Below are 26,128 nucleotides of genomic sequence, written 5' to 3' on the forward strand. Positions count from 1 at the left end.
TGCTTAATCAAAATCATACCCATCCTTTAAGGTCTGCTTAATTCCCATATCCATGGCAGTTAATTGCTTTTTAATCATTTTTTGGGTTTTGACCTATTTTCCATACAGCTGTCTTTTCTCAGCTAAGTTTGTAACTTCTGGAGAATGAGAACTAGGTGATGGACATCTCTGTATTTCCCCACAATACTTAGCATAGTGCTAGGCATATATCACTGTCTATATATTTGTCTACCTATTGAGAGACAAATCTGTTGAGTAACTAATGACTTTAGAAATAATGTGGGCATTTAGGGGTGCCTGGCTGGCTCAGTCGGTAGAGCATGCAACACTTGATCTTGGGTTTATGAGTTCGAGCCCCATGTGGGGTGTAGAGATGACAGAAAAGAAGAAAAGAAAGAAAGAAAGAAAGAAAGAAAGAAAGAAAGAAAGAAAGAAAGAAAGAAAGAAAGAAAAGAAAGAAGGAAAGAAAAAGGAAGGAAGGAAGGAAGGAAAGGAAAGGGAAAAGGAAAGGAAAGGGAAAAGGAGAAAGAAAGAAAAGAGAAGAAAAGAGAAGTAAAGAAAAGAAAAGGAAAAAAAAAGAGGGCATTTCCCAGGAATTCAGGGCCCAAAACTAAAATGACAGTCTACTAAGGGTGTTCTGTGTGGTGCGTGAATACTCATACTGTAAGGCCCTCTGCCATAGCCAGAATGTCAGAGCAGATCTGAAAGATTCTGAAACTATGTTGAACCTAAAAGTCTAAATAGGGGTTTTTATAATTCCAGAAACCATCTCATGGGGATTTCTTTCTTATCTGTCAGTTTTTAAGTTTATATGTTAACACTGTCTTTTGGCCATTGTTTTCTCATCATCTCATGGTATCTGATTATGAAATCACACACACACACACCCCTGCGTCTCATTATTCACTCTAGTCCAGACTCCTTGATGGGTAATTATTGATCTCAATGCTCCATGAAATAAAATAGACTGAGGCAAATACACCTACACATGTATGTCAACTTCAAAGAATAAGTAATTGTTAGTTAGATTAGAGGATGGGTAGAAAAGGAAGTGGATGAGTAGGTGGGTGGAGGTTTGGGAATGAGTGATTAGGTGATAAGTAGGTGACATGACAAGGGAAAGCTAGGGAATGAATATAATGATATACTGGTTGAACCAAAATGAATCCAATTATTTATATTAATGGCAGCAACTAGTATAAAGAATCAAAAAGATTAAATCATCTAAGTTTCTTTCATTTTGACTTTGGAATACACCATATTATCTTTTCAGCAAATTAACCATTCCTATCATTTTGCCTAAGCTTATATTAAAATTAATGTACATTTTTATATTGTGTATTAGAGTAGATGGTCACAGTGTTGTTTTTTTTTAAGTAATTTATTTTGAGAGAGAAAGCGGGGGGGGGGCGGCAGTGGGAGGGGGCGGAAGAGAGAGTCTTAAGCAGAGTCCACGCTGAGTGTGGAGTCCGATGTGGGGCTTGATGTCATGACTCTGAGATCATGACCTGAGCCAAAACCAAGAGTCAGACACTTAGCCGATTGTGCCACCCAGGTGCCCCAGTCGCAGTGGTTTATGTGACTGGCAAAAGATAAATAAATTTGGTAATTCCCATATATACAGTTGAGATTAAACACTATAATTAAATTTATTTTTCTGTGTTTTTGATTCCTAATTATCCATGGGCAGATTGTTCATATTGTAGAATTTTGTGGATAACCTTATATTTCACTTAAATAAATCAACGTAACTCAATATAGTAATTTTTTTCTATGAAAACTATCTCTTGAGTCTTGTTAAACTCAAAGATTTAGGTTTTATTTTAGAAAATACCCAATTCATATTTTTAATCATTTGTTTTTATTTTTTAATTACTTTAATATCATTCATTAAACTGTATCATACTTTGCTTTTTTCATTTGCCATATTTATTTGAAATAGATGCTTATGAAGTCATTTGAGAAGTGAAAAATCTCCAAATTACCTGGCAAATTATATTTGGAGAAATCTTTCACTCAATTTAGGACAATAATCATGATGTCATGATGCAAAATAATAATTATTAACTAGAATAATAAACTCATTCTGAAATATTTTCATTTGCAGTGTAATTATTTTACCAAATAGGTCATGATCTTGGGTTCATGGGATCAAGCCATGTGGGGACTCCACATTCATCAGGGAGTCTGCTTCTCTCCCTCTGCCCCTTCTCCCACTGTGTGCTCTTTCATTCTTTCTCTCTAAAATAAATGGATAAGTCTTTTAATAAAAATAAAAAATAAATATAAGGACTTCTCAGTTTTTTAAAAAAAATTGTATTTTTTTAAGAGAGAAAGAGAGATCATGAGCTGAGGGGACAGAGGAAGAGGGAGCCTGTAGCTGGCCGATCCAGAATTCTGGAATCATGACCTGAGCTGAAGGCAGATGCTTAACCCACTGAGCTACCCAGGCACCCCAGGGCTTCTCAATTTTTAAACTCTGTGATTTGATGAAAACATTTGACAAGCACTTCTATAAAACTAGTTCACCTCAGTAGTTTATGAATCAGTCTTTAAAATCTTTAAATTTTATAAATGATTTACATTGAGCCATGAAATTTGTAATTATTATGAAGAAATGATGAATGATTTTGACAGCCAATAGGTCTTCAGCTGCTTATGATTCATTCTTTTGATGACCATTTTAAAAAGTTTATTTTATTTTATTTATTTTTTTTAGAGATAGAACAAGCACACATGTGAGCAGGAGAGGGTGTGGGGGGAGGGTCAGAGGGAGAGAGAAAATCTTAAGCAGACTCCATGCCCAGCGTGGAACCCTATGCAGGGCTGATCTCATGACCCTGAGATCACGACCTGAGCCAAAACCAAGAGTCAGACGCTCAACCAACTGAGCCACGCAGGCTCTCCTGATGACTATTTTAAAAAGGAATGGCCTACTATATCCTTTTTAATTTTAGCAATATTCAAGTAAAATTTAATATATATTAATTAAAGTTACAAATTATATTCAGTTACATTTTTTTTAGCTTTGTTATCCTAAATTACTTTTTTACAAAGAGGTGTATGTTAACGTGCGTTTTCTTATCTCTGATTCTCCCACTGTTGTCTTCAAGATAAGCACAATGATGGAGAGAAGACTGCCTGCATGCAATACGCAGTGTAGCCCAGTTCACATACATTGTGCTTCTCAAAAGCTGGGTCTTGGGCTAGGGGTAAAGAGAGAATTTGCTTTATCTGGAACATAGGTTACAAATGTTATGAGAATATTACTAGAATATTTAGGTAGATGTAGCTTTTATGAATTAGCATCTTCGTAGCCTCAAGCCCTAATGAAAAGTAATTAAGACATTTACAGGTAGTTGTTCAACTGTTAACTGGGCTATCTAGAAAGAAGTTGTTGGCACATACTGTCATCATTGCCCGACAATTCATTCACCTTTTTTTTTTTAGGTTACAGTAATTTCTCCTCTAATTTCATATGCTCCCTCTTTCAACCCTAGTCTTTCAGTAAAATTTGAGTTTGTTGTACTACTAATTATAACCAGCCTTATGGACTCCCTGGGACAATGCTGTATTTCTTCTATTGTTCCTCCTCTGCCAGAACACACCTCATAACCCAAAATTCATTTGAATAAGGAAAGTATCCATACTTAGCATATAGTTCTGTATCAGTCAGCTCTGTTTAACCTTAGCTTCTGTCCCTTTGCAAGGAGTAAAACCTTAATTCTGAATTTAATGAGATGGGTTTCTCCCTTTCTGGTCAATCATGTGAGTAAGTCTACTTTTTGAAATTACTGTAAATCATCAAAAGTTGGTTGTTACTTTTTCACTTGTTGGTTTCCTAATCATTTTATATAATGAGGCATTTTCATGACAATTCTTAGTTTTCTAGTGTGTTCTGTTATCTGCTTCAAAATAAACTCTTGTATGTTAGGTATACTCCCTGCAGTTACAGAGGAATGGAAGAGAGACTACCTCACGGCAGCATGTCACGACTGACGGATCACTCCAGGCACAGCAGTTCTCATCGGCTCAATGAACAGTCACGACACAGCAGCATCAGAGACCTCAGTAATAATCCTATGACTCACATCACACATGGTACCAGCATGAATCGGGTTATTGAAGAAGATGGAACCAGTGCTTAAATTGTCCGAAGGTGGAAAACGTGTGCTATTTAAAAAGCAGATTTTAGTCTTTGCCTTTGCATGACTGATTGCTGTAACTCACTGTTATCATGCTTTCAGTCAGGTGCAGATTGTGTCCATTGGAAAAGTAAATTTATGCTTTTTATATTGCATCAAACTTGGAATGTCAAGGCATCAAAAATGCTAATAATTATATCACATAAATAATTCTTATTTCTAGGTTATGAAGAGAGAATTATTTGTCTGGTAAGCATTTTTATAAGCCCACTTATTTTATATTTAGAAGAACCCTAAATGTGTGGTGACTGCTTTGTAGTGAACTTTCATATGATATCAGCTAGTTGTGAGATAACATTCTGGTAGTTGTATTAATAAAACAAAATTTCAGAATTAAGGAAATTTTCTATGCAAGGTTTGTTTCTCAGATGAATAGTTGGACTTTGTAGTTTTCTTTCCACTAAGTGAACTATGTTTTTAAACTGTAGGAGAATTTGATAAATTAGCAAGGGTATTTTAGCTAACAGGATATAAGATCAGCAGAAGAATCCAAATAGTCTACTGAAGGCTCTTTAAAAATTCTATCAATATAATCTTCATCCAGAGACATACAGGATTAGGATTAGCAATGGAATAAAAGGCAGAGATGGACATTTTTTCTCTATAATTGTGCTGTCTTTATTACTTTTGTAAATATTACTTTTACTGGCTGTGTTTTTATAACTTAACCATATGCATGGTGGAAGAAGTTTAATTTATAGCCATCTTTTCCCATGTAGTAGTATTGATTCACAGAGAACTTCGTGTTCAGATCTGTTTCATGGAGGCATGTAATAAGACAAGCATCACACATTATAAACTTTTTTGTGGGAACCACAATTACAAAATGACAAAATGTTTTCTGTGTATTCATTGTTGTATTTTTCTACAGTGAGATGTGATCTTGCCAAAGCCACCAGATCTTGGTATCCAGGCCCCTCCTGTCAGTGACTTGATTGTCTGCATTTGCATTGCCCAGTAGCCACTAGGCTACAGCTTTTTGCCCCATATTCTTGTTTTCAGATTCTGGATCATCTTTTTTTTTTTTTTTTTTTTTTTTTTTTTTTTTTACAGTTGAAATATATATAACCTAAGTCCAAAGTGGTGATTGAGGTATTTGAAATCATTGTAACTAAATGAAGCATGATTAGTCTTGCTGTGAAGTATAATCTTTTAGTCTTACCAATATCAATTCAAAAATGTCTGACATTTTGTCGTGTACTGTTTAAATAATTTACAATAAAAACTGCAAACTTTATTAGGCATGAAATTGATCAGAAGGGAGAAAAATTGTGGAAAATGCCGGATGTGTTTTATAGAGAAGCACATTTAGACACGTGGTCCTCAGCCCTGACTATAGATGAGAATCACTTGCGGCTCCTCTGATGCTCAACACCTCCCTCTCATTCAGAGGAGAATCGGTAGTTTGTTTTTTTGAAGAAGCTTTCTAGGTGATTCTAATCTGCAGCCAGGCTGCAGGCTGTTTCAAACTAACTTGCCCCCTGATAATGAGCTGATGTCGTCGTATTATATCACATAAATATCTAGCTGGACTCAATGTTGTATTTTTGTATCATTACCTGATATACAATTGTTCTTCACTTTATTGTCCATTATAAAATGTGGAATTTGGGGCCCGACTCCTAAAGATTCTTATTCAGTAAGTCAAAGGTGGTAGGACTTTAAAGACTGTAGTTCTAAAAATACTACAGGTGATTCTTAATGCAGGTAATCCAAGAATCACACTTTGGAAAATATTCCAAGACTCTAGAGAGGCCTGGCTTTGCCATATGCCAGTTTTGTCACCTTTAGCAAGTAAACTTCTCTGAGCCTCAGTTCCCTTGTTTATAAATGAAGATAGAAGATAAGTACCTACCTCACAAAGCTGTCCAATGGAGATCACATGAAAAATCATATGAAAGCCCTTTGAAAACTGTAAAGCATTATGAAATATAAGGGATTAAGATGAGTAAGGATTTAAGAGATTTGTTTGAGGGCTCTAAACTATAGTACATTCCTTGACATGTGTTTAATTCATTTGTACTTTTTTCCTCTCCTTTAAAATAAAAAATACCAGGAAATTAGGTGTTAGGAAAAAAAGGCTTTCATCAAGTACAAAAATCAGTTTTCTGATAATAATTTGTCTATCATATTTTTTCAAAGTACATATATCTTATTGTTTATGATTAACTCCTTATAGAACATATTTGAACAGTTAGCCCCAAAGGATTTTTCTTTTTCCTCTGTCTTCCTTGTCTTTCTCCTTGGAACTGGAGTTACTACTGGATAAGCAGAGTCTGAATTCCCTCATAACTGACAATTAGTAAACCTTTCCTCTGAAGGCCAAACTTACAACAACTCATTTATACAATAACTCCGTCATTCATATGCTTTTTTTCTGAGAATCTCTCCTGAGAACAGCATGAGAGGACCAAAACAAACATTCGGAAACAAAAATAAGTTAAAATAGAAGGTGCCAGTTTGAGCTCCAAGATGTTGTCATCCATTGCCATCTGCATTATATTATCAATTGCCAAAATGTTAATTGATTTTCTTGTACAAGTAGGCCAAGTGTAGACAGTTAAGTGCACATCCCTATGAAAATCTTAACTTTGTGCTCCCTGTTTTTTAGATATTCATTTTATCTTTTTTGTTAAACTCACTGTTGGCGTATATGTAAATGCTATGTTGACCTTTCAGTTACTTTCAGTATCTTAATTTTGCTCCACAAAATTTACTTAATATCATCAATGCATTGTTTTAGATAACAGTATTTAGTTTGGGTCAGGTTATTTATCAAACTGGTGCTTTAAATTAAGAATTTTTTTTCAAGAAACAGTTAAAGAACTATGGCAAACCATCAGTTTCAAAGTCTCAGTTCCCTTAAACCAACTGGAACAAGTTGGGACAGCTTTCTTACCATATGTTTAACTTTAATTTGTGTTTTGATTGGCATGTGATAATGTTTAGTATTTTATTTGTACAGCTGACAACTGAGAAAATAATAGTTCTCTCTAAAATGTTAATATATAATCAAGAGGCTTTCAAAAAGTATTTCGATTTCACCAATACTGTTCAATTTATTCAATAATTAAAGCAAAAGATAATAAGTTCAAAACAATAATTGGTTTCAAACAACATTTGATTAATAACAACTAGCAAAGGGCTTAATACATATAGTATGTTTTTCAATAACTATTTATGAATGAACTACTCACATTATAAAACTCACTTTTAGCCTTAGTAGTGAGAATCTCACCTCAAAGGAATTTGAAGGATCTAAATTTAAATTGAGTGAAATGAAGTCTCTGCTTTACCAGAATAACATGTGGCAAGTAATAAATACATAACTTGCACAAGAAATATATACACAAACTTGTACCAACATTTCATTAGTTTTAGAAGGTGAATAGCAATTCTTAAAAGTATTTAAGCTCTTGCTGGTTTTATGTGAAGTTAGATCTTTGTATACTAGTTGGGTAAATGAATATTCAAGCAAACCTTTATTAGTAATGATTTTCTGCTTCTTAGAGCTCATGTATGAAAATTCTAAGAAACTCTTTAAACTAGAAAAATGTACTACAAGTTTTAGCCTACCTCATTAGTTTCTTTGTGATAAGAGCTGGATATAACAAGTTGTAGCTATCTTTATATCCACGTGATATAAAAGGAACTACTTAAAAAAAGTTTTTAGTGGATCATTGGCCAGAGCTTAGAAAACAATAACATACCAAATTTCATTATGTTGATATACTGCTTTCGACATGCCAAAGGTATATTTACATATTATCATTTGGATGACTTACATAGTCTTGTGCAGTGAAAATTCCATTAGGCTTGGGATTCAGAGACCCATAATTACGATGTGAGCAGGACAGGTCATTTAGTCTCCCATTTCTTCAGTATAAAATGAGGATAAGGTTATTTTTGGTCCCAAAACCTACCTCACTGGACTTTGGTTGTAAGGATCAAATGAGATAACATGTGTTATCGTGCTCTGTAACCTGTAAATTGCTCTACGGATATTATTTGTTTTAGTTAGAATTTAGGGGTTATAGAAAACAAGGATATAGTCTTCAGTAGTATTTAGCAGCAACAACAAAATAGGAAATTAGACCAGTATTCATTTGGTATAATCTTTGAATCAACAATCCAATTAACCTTTTAAAAATGAGGTTCTTTTTCAAGACTAGCTATGCCCTTAAATTGTGTTAGCTCTTTAGTATATGTATACCAGAGTATGCTCTCAAATATATACAGTTAAATTTGTAGGTCACTCTCAACAGAAATTTGGGGATCTCTATTATATTTTTCTTTTGATACGGAATTATATATTGACTTCATTGAAACTTACAAGAAAAATACAAAGAGGAGTGTAGGCCCTATAACTTTTTTTTCTTTGAGGACTTTCATGTGCCTAATTCTTTCTGATTAATAACAAATTTTAAAACGGTGATAATAGTAACTTGATATTCATCATGGCGAAACTTTAAATTTTAAGTTGTAACATTATCTTAATTGTATGTTTATATATATAATTTTTTAAACCTACATAAAGTAAGGATTTCTCCATTCTTTTCCACACATCAACACACAAAAGAGCATTTTTATGGAACTTAGATTTACAAAGGAACTCACGATTCTTCTAAACGTCTTTTATGCTTTTTCTGATGAAAATAAGAAAAAGTATTTGCATTCAATTCATTTGTTTCCCAGTAGCTGCATTTATACATTATTCTTGTGTCATTTCTATTTTATATGAAAAGAATTGCGTTGACATCTCTTCATAGTTTAGTTTTCTTTTTTTGTTCCAGTGATGTGAGGGGGAAAGGAATAGGAGGACTAAGCAACTCTTACCCTTCATCTGTATGCAGTCTCCTGGGATTTTTTTCTAGTTTAATTTTAATCCTATACTTCTTTAATAGTCATACTGATATAGGATTATAATTTTCTCCCAAGGTCCAAAATCTTCTAGGAAAGAAAAGGTTATGGTCTACCTAAACTGGCCATTTCTTGGACATTCCTATTTGGTTGATTTGCAGAGATTTAATATAAATTAATAAGAATTGTTCCTATTCTGTGATCTCTAACTTTTTAGAAAATAAAATTTTGTTGCCATAAAGATAAATGAGAGTAAAGTGTCACATATTTTAGTCAAATCCCACACCAGTATATTACTTTCTACAAAAGAGAGTAGTTCAGTCTTTTTAAATGCATTAAAGAATAGTTCCCTTCAGGTTATTTTTTTAAATGATCAGTTACCTCAGAAAATCTATCGTGTCCTTTCTTGGACATTTTCATTGGTATGCTAGCATTGCTCTTAATTTATTCTCATTTTATTGGCTACTGTCACCAGTTTTCCCTGATAAATAAGTTTTTTACTTTGTAATAATTCAGAATTTGAAGATTCAGTGTTCCATTATTGTGGTAATTACCATTTACTAGTAACTTTAGTATTTATAAGACAGTGATATTTTTAAGTTTGTTATTTTATCACATTTCCTGAAGTAGGGTGAACATTGTTGTTTTTGTTATATAAGTCAGCTTGTTTATATTGCTAACTTTCAAATACTTCCTTAATTGTGTTATGCTTAAAAGAAAAACTTTAGAGCTTCATAATTTCTGTTTTCTGAATTGGCAGATTTCTTTCCCTAATGCTTAGTAAAAATGCATTATGTTATTTTTTTAAATACCACAGAATTTTGAGTCAGGAGACGTGACTTTTAGTATTGCCTCTGTTTTCAATGAGCTTTGTAACTTTGAAATTTTACCTCTTGGGACCTCAGATTTTTTCATCTGTAAATGAAAGAAACAAGGGGATTAGATTAGGTAGTGTTTCAGATTCCACCTGCTTGTAATTTTGTTGTCCTTTGACCATTTTGTAATCATTATTCTGACTTACTTTTATTCTTGTTATTCTTCCCATGAACTATATTTACTAGATCAGCCCGTAGTGTTAACAAAATCTATACTTAGATTGTTAGGATTCAGATATATTTTTAACTTTGTTTTCCAGTTATGATTTTGAGTAATTTTAAGGAGGCAATTATATTACAGATAATAAAAGGTTAAAGAAATAAAAGTGGAAGAAAGGTTACAAATAATTGACATGACCTTTTTTTCCCATAGGAAAAGTCTCCTAAAGCACCAACATAAGCACCTTAAAACTGTTATACAGGAGAAAAATGACATAAAATTATGTGGTCTTTGTTCTCTTAAATATGAATATAGGTAGTGAGCCTAAACTTTAAAGAAAATGTATTCATGATAAAATTAGTGAACAAAGCAGTGATAGCGCAGGCCCATATAGCTAATTAAAAAGCTCTCAGGTTTTACCAACATTAAAATAATTATAAAATGTAAAAGTAATTTCAGAGGAGTAGATTGAAATATTTCTGTTCAATAATTACTCTTAAAATATTCTTAGATTCATTGAATAAGTGTAGTTGCCGGATTGCCATGAGCGATGTCCTGCTCTAAAATATTAGAGATAAATGTGGTTATTTTTATTTTTTTTTCTGGCTCTGCAGAAGTTGTTTTCATAAAGTCTTCTCCTTAACTAATAAAATGTAGAGATTCCATTAGCACAATCTCTCAGCAGAGTTCTCTTGTAGATTTAATTGTGTTCTCTGAGAACCAGACCAAGGAGGTTCCTGTTACTTTTAAAGATCATTGTCTTTCTCTGATTGTCTGCATTAGCTCACATCCACCTGTTGAACACATTGGTCTATAGATTTATAATCTAGTTAGTGGATTTGGGGTCTGATGGGTAGAGAAGAATAATGGAAAGTTGATGTAGGAAAATGTACTGGTTTCTGGTGTGTTTTTTGGCTATACTGGACTCCTGGTCTTTGGTCAGTTCACTGTATCAGACACCTTTCCTGGCTTCCAGAAATTAATTTAGATGACCAGCTTCTCTCATTCAGGCACAGCTATGTTACAATAGTATTTTGTAATTGCCTGTAAAGAAAAAAAAAATCTTTTACTTTCAGTTGTCTGGCTCTGCATGTTTTGTTAAACTGCATTTGTTAAACTTGAATCTGAGGTCCGAACATTTCATTGAAGATTTTCTGGGTTTTGATAATGGGAGATTCTGTAAGATAAAGCAGATGATCCTGGTGTGATTTAATTTATATTTATCCATCCACCATTTTTCTATTTCTCTAACTACTTCTCCCCTCCCCAGTTTTTGAAAAGAACTTTTATAATTGTCTTCCTTTACTCCCTTAGCCCTGCCTCAGATAATTTTTCCCTGAACTGCTCCTGTCAACAGAAACATTTAATAGTAAATAATTCTATATTTCTGGGAAAAGATCAACACAGAAGTTCTTTACATTGAACTGAGGTGAATATGTATTTGAAAATACTGTATTTTCTTTATATGTGAACTCAAAATTTTTTTTTTTAATTATAAAATTATTTTTTTTTAAGATTTTTTTTTTTATTATTTATTCAACAGAGATAGAGACAGCCAGCGAGAGAGGGAACACAAGCAGGGGGAGAGGGAGAGGAAGAAGCAGGCTCATAGCAGAGGAGCCTGACGTGGGGCTCGATCCCATAACGCCGGGATCACGCCCTGAGCCGAAGGCAGACGCTTAACCGCTGTGCCACCCAGGCACCCCGTTAAAATTATTTTTTTTTAATCATGAGTCTCTCATTTGAAAATATTAGTCTGGAAGTTGTCTTGTCATCAGGTGCTATTTCAGCCTTTGCTATGAGTTACCAGAGTAAATCTGAATTCTTTATCATTCATCTTTTTAAAACATTTAACTTCTCTAGGATTATTCCATTTCACATCTTTAACATCAACTTCAACTTTTCTGCTTTTGTTTTCAAATGCAAAATTTTATTTTTGAGAGTTTTATTTTTTCACTGAAGTTTCAAAGTATTGCATATTGTGAAGGAGTGACTGCAGTTTGGACATTTACTTTGGTACGATGAAGATATTACCACCACCATTGCTTTCCCCCACTCCAGAAAGAAAAGTTCATTTGACACTCAAAAGTTATTAAATTGTCTTATTTTTGTTATTTGAAAGAGCTGTGCAAACTGTTTCTTGTAATTTAAAATTGTTTAATTTAGAAAATACTGAGTTTGCTGTATTTTAATCTGATAGTGAATTTAGGGGATTATTTATATAAATACATGTGTCTATAATTAATAATAGCTATTAGTTATTTCACTTTCTATAATATGTGGTACCTGAGGCTCACATTTATTTAATGTGAGCTTGCATGTGTGTGTGTGTGTGCCTTTGTTTTGTCTTGTTTTCTTAGTGTATATTAGGTTATTATGGTCATCTCAGCAGAAAACCCTTTGTAGATGGCCTGATTCTCAGAAAAAACAGTTTAAGGAGATTTATACTGTGTCATCATAGTTGAATAGTATTCTGAACTCTCCGAAATTGCTGGTTTTGTTTGTCAAAAGTTATCAAATGTTTGCAATTTCATTATACATATTCAAGAAAGAAGCAAACAAAAGATCTTTTAGAACAAGTATATTGACTTCCCATTCCAACTCCTCTTATCAACCTATCAGTGACTTTATGAAGGAGATTCAAACCGTAGATGACCACAGGTCTATCAGGAAAATTCTGCTTTGTTTTGTAGTTAAATTGCTTAGTTTTAAAGATATTTAAACAAAACCATCATAGTAATTGAAGCAAAAACCTTTTGGGAATATGTAAGTTACATGAAAACTTTCAGAACCCAGGATATTATCATATATCAATCAATTAGTCTGTAAATATCATTTAGAGGCAAAATAAGTACCCCCCCCCACACACACACACTGTGTACTATGAACTCAAATTTTGCTAGCCATAGAATTTTACCTTCTTGGTAGGCATTCTAAAATAATGAATACTGCGGTGTTTTGGAGTCAACAGATTTGCCTTACAATGCCGTGTAAAGATTTTCTTTATACCTATGTTTCAGGTTATAAGAATAAGAGTATATGAGTTTAGGGGCGCCTGGGTGGCACAGCGGTTGAGCGTCTGCCTTCGGCTCAGGGCGTGATCCCGGCGTTCTGGGATCGAGCCCCACATCAGGCTCCTCCGCTATGAGCCTGCTTCTTCCTCTCCCACTCCCCCTGCTTGTGTTCCCTCTCTCGCTGGCTGTCTCTGTCTCTGTCGAATAAATAAATAAAATCTTTAAAAAAAAAAAAAGTATATGAGTTTAAAAATGCATGAAAAAATATGAAGCTCCTACACACAGGAAATCCAGAATTTTAGAAGAGCTATTATCTAAGAGGTTGTAAATTGGATTGTCCAAAGCTCACACTACATCTCTTCATATAAATATTATTATTATGAATAATAAGGGCAACAGATTAGCCAGTAAGAGCTGATTTAGTGTACTCCATATTAATCTAGATGTCTCAGTTTTAAATATACTTTCATAATGCAGAAAGTTGACTTGGATCTCTCAGTAACCGCTTGGTACACTTCTTTGTAGTGACACCCTGAGCCCTGCCCACATACATACTCATCTCCATCTGCTACATTTCTCAAGACCTTCCTACCTGCCTTCCATCCCCAGTCTTCTTTGTCAATACTTCCTAAGTATAATCTATCTTCAATTGTTAGGAAGAAGGAAATTTGCTTTAATTCATGTTCAAGTATTAGTGACTATAGCCCTTTTATCCCTCTTAAAGAGAAATCTGCATTAAAGACAAATGCATTGCTATTAGCACAATTTACTATCAATTAGAATATTAAGCCTTTGAGGGGAGAAATATCATTAAGTGACCTAACTTGGGAATCTCTTTCTCTTTCCCTGAACCCATGTGATGTCTGAAAATGCTGTATATTATCAGTGACCTTGAGGAGGGGAGCTAGTCTTTTGGATCTTTGGGTCACTGAAGTCAGGGCCTTGCTGATCCTCTCTTTTTCAGTTCAAGAGATACATCAGGAGAATTTTAGATATCCATCACCCACACTCTTTTAAGACTTTGTATTTCAGGCTCAGTTTTCTCTGCTGTCCAGCTAGGCCTATCTATCTTCATCTCTGCTCATTTAGTATAGAAAAATATCTTTCCTCATTTTACTATTATTGACATGACCACCACCTTCTCCTCTTTTCAAGAGATACAAAGGTAGAAACAATATTCCTTTTCCATTATTTTAAAAAACTATTATTTTTAAACACCTGGCACTTGGCAATTTAGTTTTCAAATGGTATTCGGAATTAAATTGATAAGGTGATTCTAAAATTGATTCTAAAATCTTAATCTTGCTTTTATCATATAAGCATCTAGTTAGAAAGTATTTATGCTAAAGACTTGTATTTTGTGGCATTAGTTCTTCATGTTTCTTTTTTATGTATTTAAAATTGTTCATTCATTTCCGAGCGAGTGGGAAAGTTACTGTTGTTGAGATATGTATAGGGTAAATGCACTTGATTAGAGCATGAACTGTACTTTCACGTTAGCTGGATGTGCTTTGCACTCTGCTCTTGTAGATTTATTTTGTTTACAGTAGACGGATGTCAGTTTTTGTAAATGTTTTTACTTAGCACTTTAACTGTGAGTGTACAAACTGATTTTAAATGTAGTGGTTGTATATTTTGGTTATAAATTGGAAGTTTTTAATAAAATTAAATAATATGTTCTCTATTTTGTCATTAGTATCTGATTGCAAATAATATTCTTACATCATCTTCTAGACAATTTAATGTATTACACTATTTTTTAATTAGGTTTCATATTTTATATTCTAATATTGTATTACACTATTTTTTAATTAGGTTTCATATTTTATATTCTAATATTGCTAATATTTTTCATTTATAATAACATAGAATTCACATTATTCTGGGATATGGAAATATATGAACAAAAATCATCCGGTGTCATATCTCTTTCATACTTATTTTGTAAATATAGGTAAGACCCATCTCTATTTATTGTTATATCCTCCTTACATAACACTACTGGGCACATAATAGGGGCTCAATAAATATCTCTTGATAAAAATGGAAAGTATCCATATTAACTTTCCAAAGTAAATCCTACCTACATAAACAGTTGATTTTTTTCATGCACAGGAAGGCAGACCAGGATTTAAACTATTAAGAGTTTCTTGCCTGGATCATATAGCCTTTAGTTGGAAGGGACCTTAGAAATCATAAGGTCCAACTTCCAACCCAGTGCAAAAATCCTTCAAAACCATCTTTTGTAAGCCTCTGCTTCAATGATTTTGGTAACAGGAAGCTCACTACTCTGTAAGGCTTTCCATTCTATTTTGAGTCCACTCTAATTGTTATTAAAGGCTTTGCATCTATTGAGTGGAAAATGCATTTCTTTGTTACCTTCATACGTTGGTACTTCTATACAGATATACAATAATTCTTTAACAGGACAATTTTCTAGACATTTGAGAAAAGGTATGCTGCTTTCTCCAAATTGTTTCTATAGGCAAAATATGTCCAAATCTCAGGGCGCCTGGGTGGCTCAGTCAGTTAAGTGTCTGACTTCAGCTCAGGGTCCTGGGAACAAATCCCACTTCAGGCTCTCCATTCAGCGGGGAGTCTGCTTCTTCCTCTCCCTCTGCCCCTCCCCCCACTTGCGCTCTCTTTCTTTCTCTTTCTCTCTCAAATAAAATCTTTTTAAAAAAAAGTGTCCAATTCTCCAATTTGTGTCCTATTTTCCAGTTTTTCCATGACTTCCTATCGGACCCTAGTTGTTCCCTTCCAAAAAGACTCCAGTTGTGAATATTCCTCTTAAAATTTCCATAGCACTGAACATGTATCTCCAGAATCTGTAAAACCAGTGAAGAATCCAGCACACACTATATTCTGTACACTATTACCTCTATTAAGTTTTTCACAGAAGAATGGGGTAACTTACTAATCTCCTGACAGTTTATTTCTAAGGTGAACCAAACATTTAATAAAGATGGGAAGATATCCTAAAGTATAAGTTTTATGGCTGCTAAATTAGGGGGGAGTTTTTTTGAGTGTTTTATGTTGATCGTTAGGTAACTACACAAATCTTGATTATTAACAGTTTGAGTACTAACCATAGTGTATGTGCTGGGGTACATAGAATCACATGCATATGCTTTCTTCATCTGTAAAATGAAACTTGGATGAAGCCATTGTTTTTTTTACTTTTGTCAAATAGTATATGCAGTCTCAGTACATAAGACAGATAAAAGCAGACTTTTGTTTAAAGAGAAAGTGCCTGAAATGTTAATTATTTGCTCTAGCCCTTTTATCTCTCTCTTCACTACAGCATCCTTGAATCACCTAGATGGAACTCTTAAGAGCTCAAAGAACCCACTTTGTAAATTGCAAAATCATTCTATATCTTGACTGTGGTTGTGGTCACACAAATCTACAAATGTGATAAAATTGCATAGAACTATACACACAAATGAGTGCCTATACAACTGGTGAAATCTATATAAAATAGGTGGGTTATATCTATGCCAGTTTCTCGATTTTGATACTGTACTATAGTTACAAACATTGCTACCACTGGGGGAAACTGGGTGTGGGTATTATTTCTTAAAACTGCATGTAAGTCTATAATTATCTCAAAAAGCTTAATAATTTTTTAAATTAGTAGTTAATTGATCTGTAGATACCTTCTAAAATTTTACCATTAATGCCCCATTCATTTCCTGTCTTTTTCTTTCTGTTAATTCTAAAGAACCTATTAGAATTCATTTTGAGGAGACTCTTGGTGAAGGAATGTCACCCAGGAATCCTTCAGTTCTTGTTTGGCCCTCCTAATTTAATGTTCTCACATGAAAACAAGACCCTGCTAATGTGCTTCATAGATCTTGCCTGTTCCCATTCCCCTTCTTCCTTTAAGGTTCCCAGGAGCAACAATCAGATATCAAATTGCTCATCACCCCATACTTTGAGTGTGGTGAGCAGAATAATGGCCCCTAAAAATGTCCACTTCCTAATTCCCAGAAACTGTGAATGTGTTATTTTCATGGCAAAAGAGACTTGACAGATGTATTTAAGGTTACAGACCTTGAGATGGAGAGATTATCCTGGATTATTCATGTGGGCCCAATCTAATCACATGAGTCCTTAGAAGTAGAGAACTCTTTCCAGCTGTGGTCAGGGAGGTGACAAGGGATGAAGGATAAGAGTGATGCAACATGAGGACTTCACCCACCATTGGTGGCTTTAAAGATGGAGGAAAGAGGCCATGAGTGAGGAAATGTGGGTGGCCTCTCGAAGTTGGGAATGGCTTTCCAGCTGACAGCCAACAAAAAAACATAGATCTCAGTGCTACAATAGCAGGGGACTAAATTCTGCCAACAACTAGAATAAGCAAGGCAATTAATATTCCTCTAACATCTCCAGAAACTACTGACATCTTCATTTTAGCTGCATGAGACCCCATGTCAGACTTTTCTGACCTACAGAGATAATAAATTTGTGTTGCTTAAGCCCCTACATTTAGGGTAATTTGTTACAGCAGGATTCAAAAACTAATAAGCTGAGCGTCATACCCCCACATCTGCAGAGTGTAGGCAGTGAACAAATGAGTAATGGAAAATGGCCCAAGGAGTCCATTAAGAATCAAGCATTTCAGGGAGCTGGCGAGTTGCCTGAAACAGACCGTTGTGGGTGGAGACAGGTTGGAGGTACTGAATAATAAGAACAATCAGTCCCTGGTGCCTTTCTTCCTATTCTGTTGCTTTTCTTCTTCATTTTTCTCACCATTAATTTATCAGTTTTCATTTATTCCCATTCCTGCTCTTATCCTGTCCTGCATCTGTTCCTCCTCTTTACAACTCTGCTCTTCATTTTTCTCTGTTAATCAAGTATATGTTTTTATCAACTCCACATTCTCGCCCATTTGTCAGAAGGAGATAAGAAGAATATGCCTTGGGAAAATATCAAGATTTTCAAGTGTGCCAGGTAGTCAAAAGGTTAAGAAACATAGCTTTATCACCCGGTCTCTGGGTACCCCAGAACAACACACATACGCAAAAGAGGGTTACATACAAATTTATTCTAAACAAAACAAAAAACTAAGGCACTCACAAATATTTGAGAAAATAACAAAAGCTTTTTGCTAGGGTACTCTCTTCTGTTCTGCAGCTGAAGAATTATGCTGAGCGCTTTTCACTTATCTCTGTAGACAGCTTAAAACTAAAGACCCTAAGAGGCTAATAGAAAGTTCATCAACTTCAAATAATATTAGATGAGCTACTGTACGGTAATAACTATAATAGAAGCATGTAAACTAACATCACATGAGGTGAATCAACGAAGCATGTAGATTTTATTTATTTATTTGAGAGAGAGAGCAAGCACGCACCAGCGGTGAGGGGAAAGGCAGAGGGAGAGGGAGAAGCAGGCTCTCCGCTGAGCAGGGAGCCCGATGTGGGGCTCGACCCCAGGACCCCGGGATCACGCCCTGAGCCAAAGGTAGACGCTTAACGACTGAGCCACCCAGGTGCCCCATGTGTATTTTTATTTTAAGAATTTTTGGTGCCAGATTTGTTAGAAAGTGTTTGCTGAAGGGGTGCCTGGGTGGCTTGGTTGACTAAGTGTCAGACTGTCTTGATTTTGGCTCAGGTCATGACCTCAGGGTAGTGAGATCAAACACTGCCGTGAGCCCCAGATGGAGCCCTGCATCCAGATGGAGCCCCGCAGCAGGCTCCAGGGAGTCTGCTGGAGATTCTCTTTCTCTCTCTCTGCCCCTCCCCCACTTGCTACCTCTCAAATAAATAAATCTTAAAAAAATGATGTTTCACATTTCTGGGAACATTCAATAACATGCATTAATTCATTCATTTATTCAGTAAATACTTGTTTGTTTACCTACTCCTTACCAGGTAGTGAGTAAGACCTCAGGAATTCAAAGAAGAAAATTACACGGTTTATACTCTTGCAAAGTTCACACTCTAGTGAGAAGATGTACTTTTAAACACCCGAGTACTGGTGTGTACAAAGTGTTATGCAAGCACAAATGTGGAAGATGTTTCTTCTGCCATGAAGACTGAGCATACAGAGAACTTGATCGAATATGAAAGACTTAATTGATAGGTATTTATTGGTTACACATAATTGCTGAAGTTATGGTAGGGAACAAAACAGGCAATTGTTCTGTTGCAGTTCTGCAATCAGAATGTGAGTATAAAAGGAGGCGGACAAGAAATAAGAAATTAACAGATTAAGATAATAAGTGCTATAACTATCCTATAGGGAGGGGCTTAAAGGTCTTGGTAATGATTGTGAATTTTGTTCAAAATGAAAAATGGTGCATTGAAGCATTTTAATGAAGGGATTAACATCACATAATTTTCTCTTAAAATTATTCTGGTAGCTATATGAAAACGGATTATGAGGATTGAGAATGCACTCAGGGAAACCAATAAAAAAGCAGTTGAATTAGTATAGGTTAGAGATAATAGTGACTTGCATGCAGATGGTATAGTAGAGGTGGACAAAAAAGGGAAGATTCAGGATGTCTTTTGAAGATAGAGTCAATAAGACCAATCTGACACCTGAGTGGTTCAGTCAGTTAAGTGGCTGACTCTTGATTTCAGCTCAGGTCATGATCTCAGGGTTGTGAGATCCAGCCCCACATCAGGCTTGTGCTGCGCATGGAGCCTGCTTAACACTCTCTCTCTCTCTCTGCCCCTCCTCTCCTCACTCTCTTAAAAACAAAAACAAAACAAAAAGATATACTGGATGTTATAGATGAAGAAAAGGGGATGAATTAAAGGTAATTCTTAGTTTTTTAGCCAGAGCAGCTAGGTGGATTATGGTGTCTCCGAAGTGGAAAAGATGGGAGGAAGAATAGATGATAGAGGAACAAATCAAGTGTTCTGTTTTGGAAAAATCAGGTTTAAGGTCACTATCAGTGATCCAGTGAAGATGCCATGTAAGCAGTTGGGTATGAGTCTGGAGCTCCAGTTGAGATTTTTGGCCTGTGATAGAAATTTGAGACTCATCCAGATGTAGATGGGATTCAAAGCCATCAGGCTACATGAGATCACCTTGGAGAAAAGTGGATAGAGAAGAGTAGTTTTGTAGAGGACAGATGGTCAAGAAAAGTGACCAAGAAGGAGAGGCCAGTGAGATAAGAAGAAAATCAAGGGACTATGTTAGGGAAGCCAGGAGAGGAAAGTGTTTAAAAGGAGGGTATAGTTCAACTGGTCAATTGATGGATAAAGGTCAAATACGATGATGACAGAGGAAGACCATGTGATTTTACAACATGAGGTTATTAAAAAGTGGGAGAGAAGCCAGTGTGGAATGGATTGGAGAGTAAATGGGGAACTTGAATTTCCAGCAGTTGGAAGACTTTATATGGACTTTGAATGACCCTCCCAAAGAAAGCAGTCAAAATGCTGAATTATATAAAAATCATACTAAAGGAGGTCCAATAGGCAGAAAGGAAATGACACCTGGTAGTAAACCAAGTACACAGGAAGAAATGGATAAATGGTAAATATGTGGGTTAATATGCTTTTTAAGGTTCCCAAATCCATTTCCAGCATAGTTGGGGGGTGGGGGTGGGTTGGGGAGGCTATTTCCCATACACACTACAAAGTAATTCTCAGACACTAGCAGGGTGTCCAAGAATTCAACTCAATTCTGACACTATCTACCCAGAGATAGCATCAGATTCCATGGGTTAAGGGTTCAGTCCTATAAAACTGCCCCCCAATCACATTTCAGATGCCAGTGACAAGCCCCAGCTGTTACCTGTGCTTCTGACATTCCAACTACAAGTTGGAGACTCCAATGACCTCCACCTTAGGTTGGATTAATTTGTTAGAGCAGCTCACAGAACTCAGGGAAACACTTTCTTATGTTTACCAGTTTATTTATTTTTTAAAGATTTTATTTATTTCAGAGAGGGAGAAAGAGAGAGAGCAAGCATAAGTGGGGGGAGGGGGAGAGGAAGAAGAAGACTCCCTGCTGAGCAGAGAGCCTGATGTGGAAATCGATCCCAGGACGCTGGGATCATGACCTGAGCCAAGGACAGACGCTTAACTGACTGAGCCACCCAGGTGCCCCACGTTTACCATTTTTATTAAAGGCTATGTTAAAGGATACCAAACAACAGCCCGATGAAGAGATGCATAGGCCAAGATCCCAAATAAGGGGGCTTCTGTCCTCATGGACCTTGAGGCTCAGCTTGGTGGCACATGGAAGGATTCTGGTTCCACAAGCATAGAAGCTCTCTGAAAAGGGCCAAAAAGTTGTCCTTTTGGTTTTATTACAGTCATGACTGACTAAGTCATTGAACATGGGCTGATTTAACCTCCAACCTCTATCTCCTCCCCACAGCTTAGAAGTGTGAGACTGAAAATTCCAACCCTCTAATCACATCATTGGTCCTCCTGGCAACCAGCCCCCACCTTGGATATAATTCAAAAGTCACCTTCATTACAAGATACCCATTTCACCCTATGGTTCTCAAGCATATTCAGGAACTATGGGTGAAGACTAAATATATCTGAGAAATATGTTTTTGGTCATCTGAATGACCAAATATATATTACTTACAAATAATTATATTGCAACATGAAAGATCCCACAAATATTTCTCTCATTTGAAAGAGTAAGAATATATTTCTATTATATAAAACAATAATTAAAACTTGTTATTAGATTTATAATGTATATATTATATATATGTGACAATATGACAACATACATGACAAATACAAAAGAAGGGGAAGGGAATGGAGCTACATTGCAGCAAATACTCTACTAGTATTAAATTTTTTTAATGTTTTTTTTATTATATTATGTTAGTCACCATACAGTACATCCCTGGTTTTTGATGTAAAGTTCGATGATTCACTAGTTGCAATATAACACCCAGTGCACCATGCAATACGTGCCCTCCCCACCACCCATCACCAGCCTATCCCATTCCCCCAACCCCCTCCCCTCTGAAGCCCTCAGTTTGTTTCTTAGAGTCCATAGTCTCTCATGCTTCATTCCCCCTTCTCATTACCCCCCCTCTTTATCCCTTTCTTCCCCTACCGATCTTCCTAGTTCTTATGTTCCATAGATGAGAGAAATCATATGATAGTTGTCTTTCTCTGCTTGACTTATTTCACTTAGCATTATCTCCTCCAGTGCCGTCCATGTTGCAGCAAATGTTGAGAAATCGTTCTTTCTGATAGCTGAGTAATATTCCATTGTATATATGGACCACAACTTCTTAATCCAGTCATCTGTTGAAGGACATCTCGGCTCCTTCCACGATTTAGCTATTGTGGACAATGCTGCTATGAACATTGGGGTGCATATGGCCCTTCTCTTCACTACGTCTGTATCTTTGGGGTAAATACCCAGTAGTGCAATGGCTGGATCATAGGGTAGCTCAATTTTTAACTTTTTAAGGGACCTCCACACTGTTTTCCAGAGTGGTTGTACCAACTTGCATTCCCACCAACAATGTAGGAGGGATCCCCTTTCTCCACATCCTCTCCAGCAATTGTTGTTTCTTGCCTTGTCAATTTTGCCATTCTAACTGGCGTAAGGTGGTATCTCAGTGTGGCTTTGATTTGAATTTCCCTGATGGCTATACTAGTATTAAATTAGTAGTTTTCATTATGCATAGTATAATCTCTAGAGTAAGAAAATCCATATGGTAAGAAGATAATGGTAAAAATATATAGCAAAAAAGTTAAAATAGGCATTAGCATGTTCTATTAAATTTTTTTATTTAACACAAAAGAAGGAAGTAAAGAAGGAATTGTAGAACAAGAAGGACATATAACAAAGAAGTAGCAAATATAACTCTAACCATATCAGTAATTACATTTAGCATGAATGTGATAAATACCCCTTCAAAAGCTAGCAATCCATAACCTAAATAAAAAAGCAATTTCAGAGTATATACTGTTCAAGAGGTACACCTTAGATTCAAAGACAAAATGGGTTGAAAGTAAAAAGATAAAGAAAGATATGCCATGCAAACATTAACAATGAGGGAGCTATAGTGGCTATACTGATATCACACGTGTTAATCAAAGAGAGCCATTTTATATGTCATACATCAGGAAAATGTAACAGTTCTAAATATATACATACCGAAGAACAGAGCCTCAAAATACATGGAATCAAACCTGACAGAAACAAAAGGGAAATAGACAATTCAACAGTAACAGTTTGGGTTTTTCTTCAGTAATTGGCAGAACTAGACATAAAATCAGTGAGAATATAGAAAACTATCAACCACCTCAGCCTAACTGACATACATAGAATATGTGATCTAAATATTGCAGAGTACACATTCTTTCCAAGGGCACGTGGAACATCCTATTGAATATGCTATGGGCAAAGATTGGCAAACATTTCCTATAAAGGACCAGAGAATAATTGTTTTTTTCTTTGTGGACCATTCGGTCTCTGCTGCGGCTGTGAACTTTATTCTTATAGCACAAGAGCAGTCAGTGATAATGCATAAATAAGTAGGCATGGCTGTGTTCCAATAAAATTTTATATATTAAACGGATGGCAGGCCAGTTTTGACTTGTGGGTCATAGCTTGCCAACCTCTGTGCTATCACATAAAACAAGTCTCAATTAGTGTAAAAGGATTGAAATATTACAAAGTATTTACTTCAAGCAGAGTTAAATAAGAATTAAATAAGAAATCAATAACAAAGAAATCTTGAATAACTCCAAATATTTATATATTAAGTATATATTTATATACTAACTCATGAGTCAAAAAGAAATCACAAGGGAAATTAGAAAATATTTTGTAATGGGACCCCTGGGCGGCTCAGTCAGTTAAGCATCTGCCTTCAGCTCAGGTCATGATCTCAGGGTCATCGCTCCATGGTCAGTGGGGAGTCTGCTTCTCCCTCTCCCTTCGCCCCTCCCCCTGCTCATGCTCTCTCTTTCTTTCTCAAATAAGTAAATAAATAAATAAAATCTGTTTAAAAAATGAAATATTAATAAATCTACCAAAAGAAGTATGAAACTTGTACACTGAACACTGCAAAACATTGCTGAATGAAGCTAAAGAAGATCTAAAGACCATAAAGAGCTAAATCCATCTTCATGCTCTGGAAAAGTCAGCATTATTAAGATTAAAATTCTTTTCAAACTGATCTATAAATTTAATGTAATCCATGTCAAAATTTCAGCAGGACTTTTGTAAAACTTGACAAGTTGCTTCTAAAATTTAAATGGAAATTTAATGGATCTAGAATAAACAAAACAATTTTGAAAAGAATGAAGTTGGAGGACTTGAACTGCTGAATTTCAAAACTTATAAAGCCACAAGAAACAAGACCATGTGGTATTGGAACAAAATAGGCAAACAGCAAAGGAACAGAATTGAGAGCCTTAGAAAAAATCTTTAATTTATGGTTGGTCAATTCTCAACGATGGTTCTAAGAAAATTCAAGGGAAGAAAAGATAGGTTTTTCAACAAATTATGTTGGGACAAGTAGATATCCATATGCAAAAAAAAAAAAATGAACTTAGACCCTAACCTCATACTATACACAAATGTTCAGCTAAAATACATTGCTCACCAATAAGTAAGAACAAAACTAAAAAGCTTCTAGAAGAAAATGTAGGTATAAATCTTCATGACCTTAGGTTGGGCAAAAGTTCTTAGACCAAAAGTTCAATCCATAAAATAAAAATTGATAAATTGGCCTTGCCACAATTAAAAACTTTTGTGCTTCAAAAGACACCACTAACAACATTAGAAGAAAAGCCATGGAGTGGGAGAAAATATTTGAAAATCATATAAAGGTCTTGTATTGAGAACATATAAAGAGCTCTTATAATTCAGTAATGAGAAACAACCCAATTTTTTAAAGGGCTAAAGATTTAAGTAGACATTTCCCCAAAGAAGATATATACTTGGCTAATAAGTGCATAAAAAGATGCCTCATCTCATTAGTTATCAGGAAAATTCCAGTTAAACTACAAATTAAACCCTACCCTAGCAAAATGGCTATGCTCAAAAAGACAGATACTAGCAAGTGTTGATGAAGCTGTGGAGAAACTGGAAACCTCACATGTTGCAGGTGAGAACATAAAATGGTATATACACTTTGGAGAACAGTTGGGCAGTTCCTTAGAAAGATACACATAAATTTGCCATACAACCCAGCAATTCCACTCCTAGGTGTTTGCCCATGAAAAATTAAAACACATGTCCACACAAAGACTTACATGCGAATGTTCATAGCAGCATTATTCATAATAGCCCCCAAAATGGAAACCATCCGAATGCCCGTTAACTGGTGAATGGGTCAACAAAATGAGGCAGATCCATACAGTGAGATTCTATTCATCAATAAAAAGGAAGGAACTACTGCTATATATTACAATGTAAATGAACCTCAAAGACATTATGTTAAGTGAACGAAGCAAAATGCAAGAGGTTATACTTGTATGATTTCACTTACATGAAATGTCCAGAAATGACAAATCTATAGAGACAGAAAATAGATAAGTAGAAATGTGCATGAGAGATTTTGGCTATGATGAGAATGCCCTAAGATTGTATTGTGACAGTTGCACAATTTCATATAACTTTACTATAAATCATTGAGTTGCATACTAAACAGATGAGTTTTTGAGGTAGATATTACCTCAATAAAGCTAAGGGGGAAAAAAAAACAGGTTGAGTTTAATTGTGGAGCCAATACCTACAAAGTTATCACTGAAAACATGAGTTATTACTCATTAAAAATAAATTGATGGAAATTCTGGGGATATAATGGACAGCATGGAGACTATTGCTAAGAGAGTAAATCTTAAAAGTTCTCATCACAAGAAAAGAATTTGTAACTACATGAGGTGATGGATGTTGACTAAATTTATTGTGGTAAAAATAAAAAAATAAAAAAATAAATGTATCATGGTAATCATTTCACTATGTATACATTCTTTTATTCCTGATCACCAATTCCCCATGACGCCCAGCTGGGTGTCAACTCAATTCTGACACTATGTATCCGGAGATAGC

At 35.2% G+C, this 26,128-nt stretch overlaps 1 protein-coding gene across 3 annotated transcripts in view; it reads left to right on the forward strand.

The window, feature by feature from the left end:
- Positions 1–11,635, forward strand: part of FZD3 (frizzled class receptor 3) — a 96,510-nt gene extending 84,875 nt beyond the window's left edge. For all 3 annotated transcript variants that reach the window (XM_034661345.1, XM_002918868.4, XM_034661347.1), the window contains one exon: positions 3,935–11,635. In XM_034661345.1, coding sequence (XP_034517236.1) covers positions 3,935–4,148 — 214 coding nt within the window. In that variant the 3' untranslated portion in view covers positions 4,149–11,635. The remainder of the gene's footprint in view (positions 1–3,934) is intronic.
- The last annotated feature ends 14,493 nt before the right edge of the window (positions 11,636–26,128 follow it).

This window comes from Ailuropoda melanoleuca, chromosome 5 (assembly GCF_002007445.2).
Source record: "Ailuropoda melanoleuca isolate Jingjing chromosome 5, ASM200744v2, whole genome shotgun sequence".
Taxonomy (NCBI): domain Eukaryota; kingdom Metazoa; phylum Chordata; class Mammalia; order Carnivora; family Ursidae; genus Ailuropoda; species Ailuropoda melanoleuca.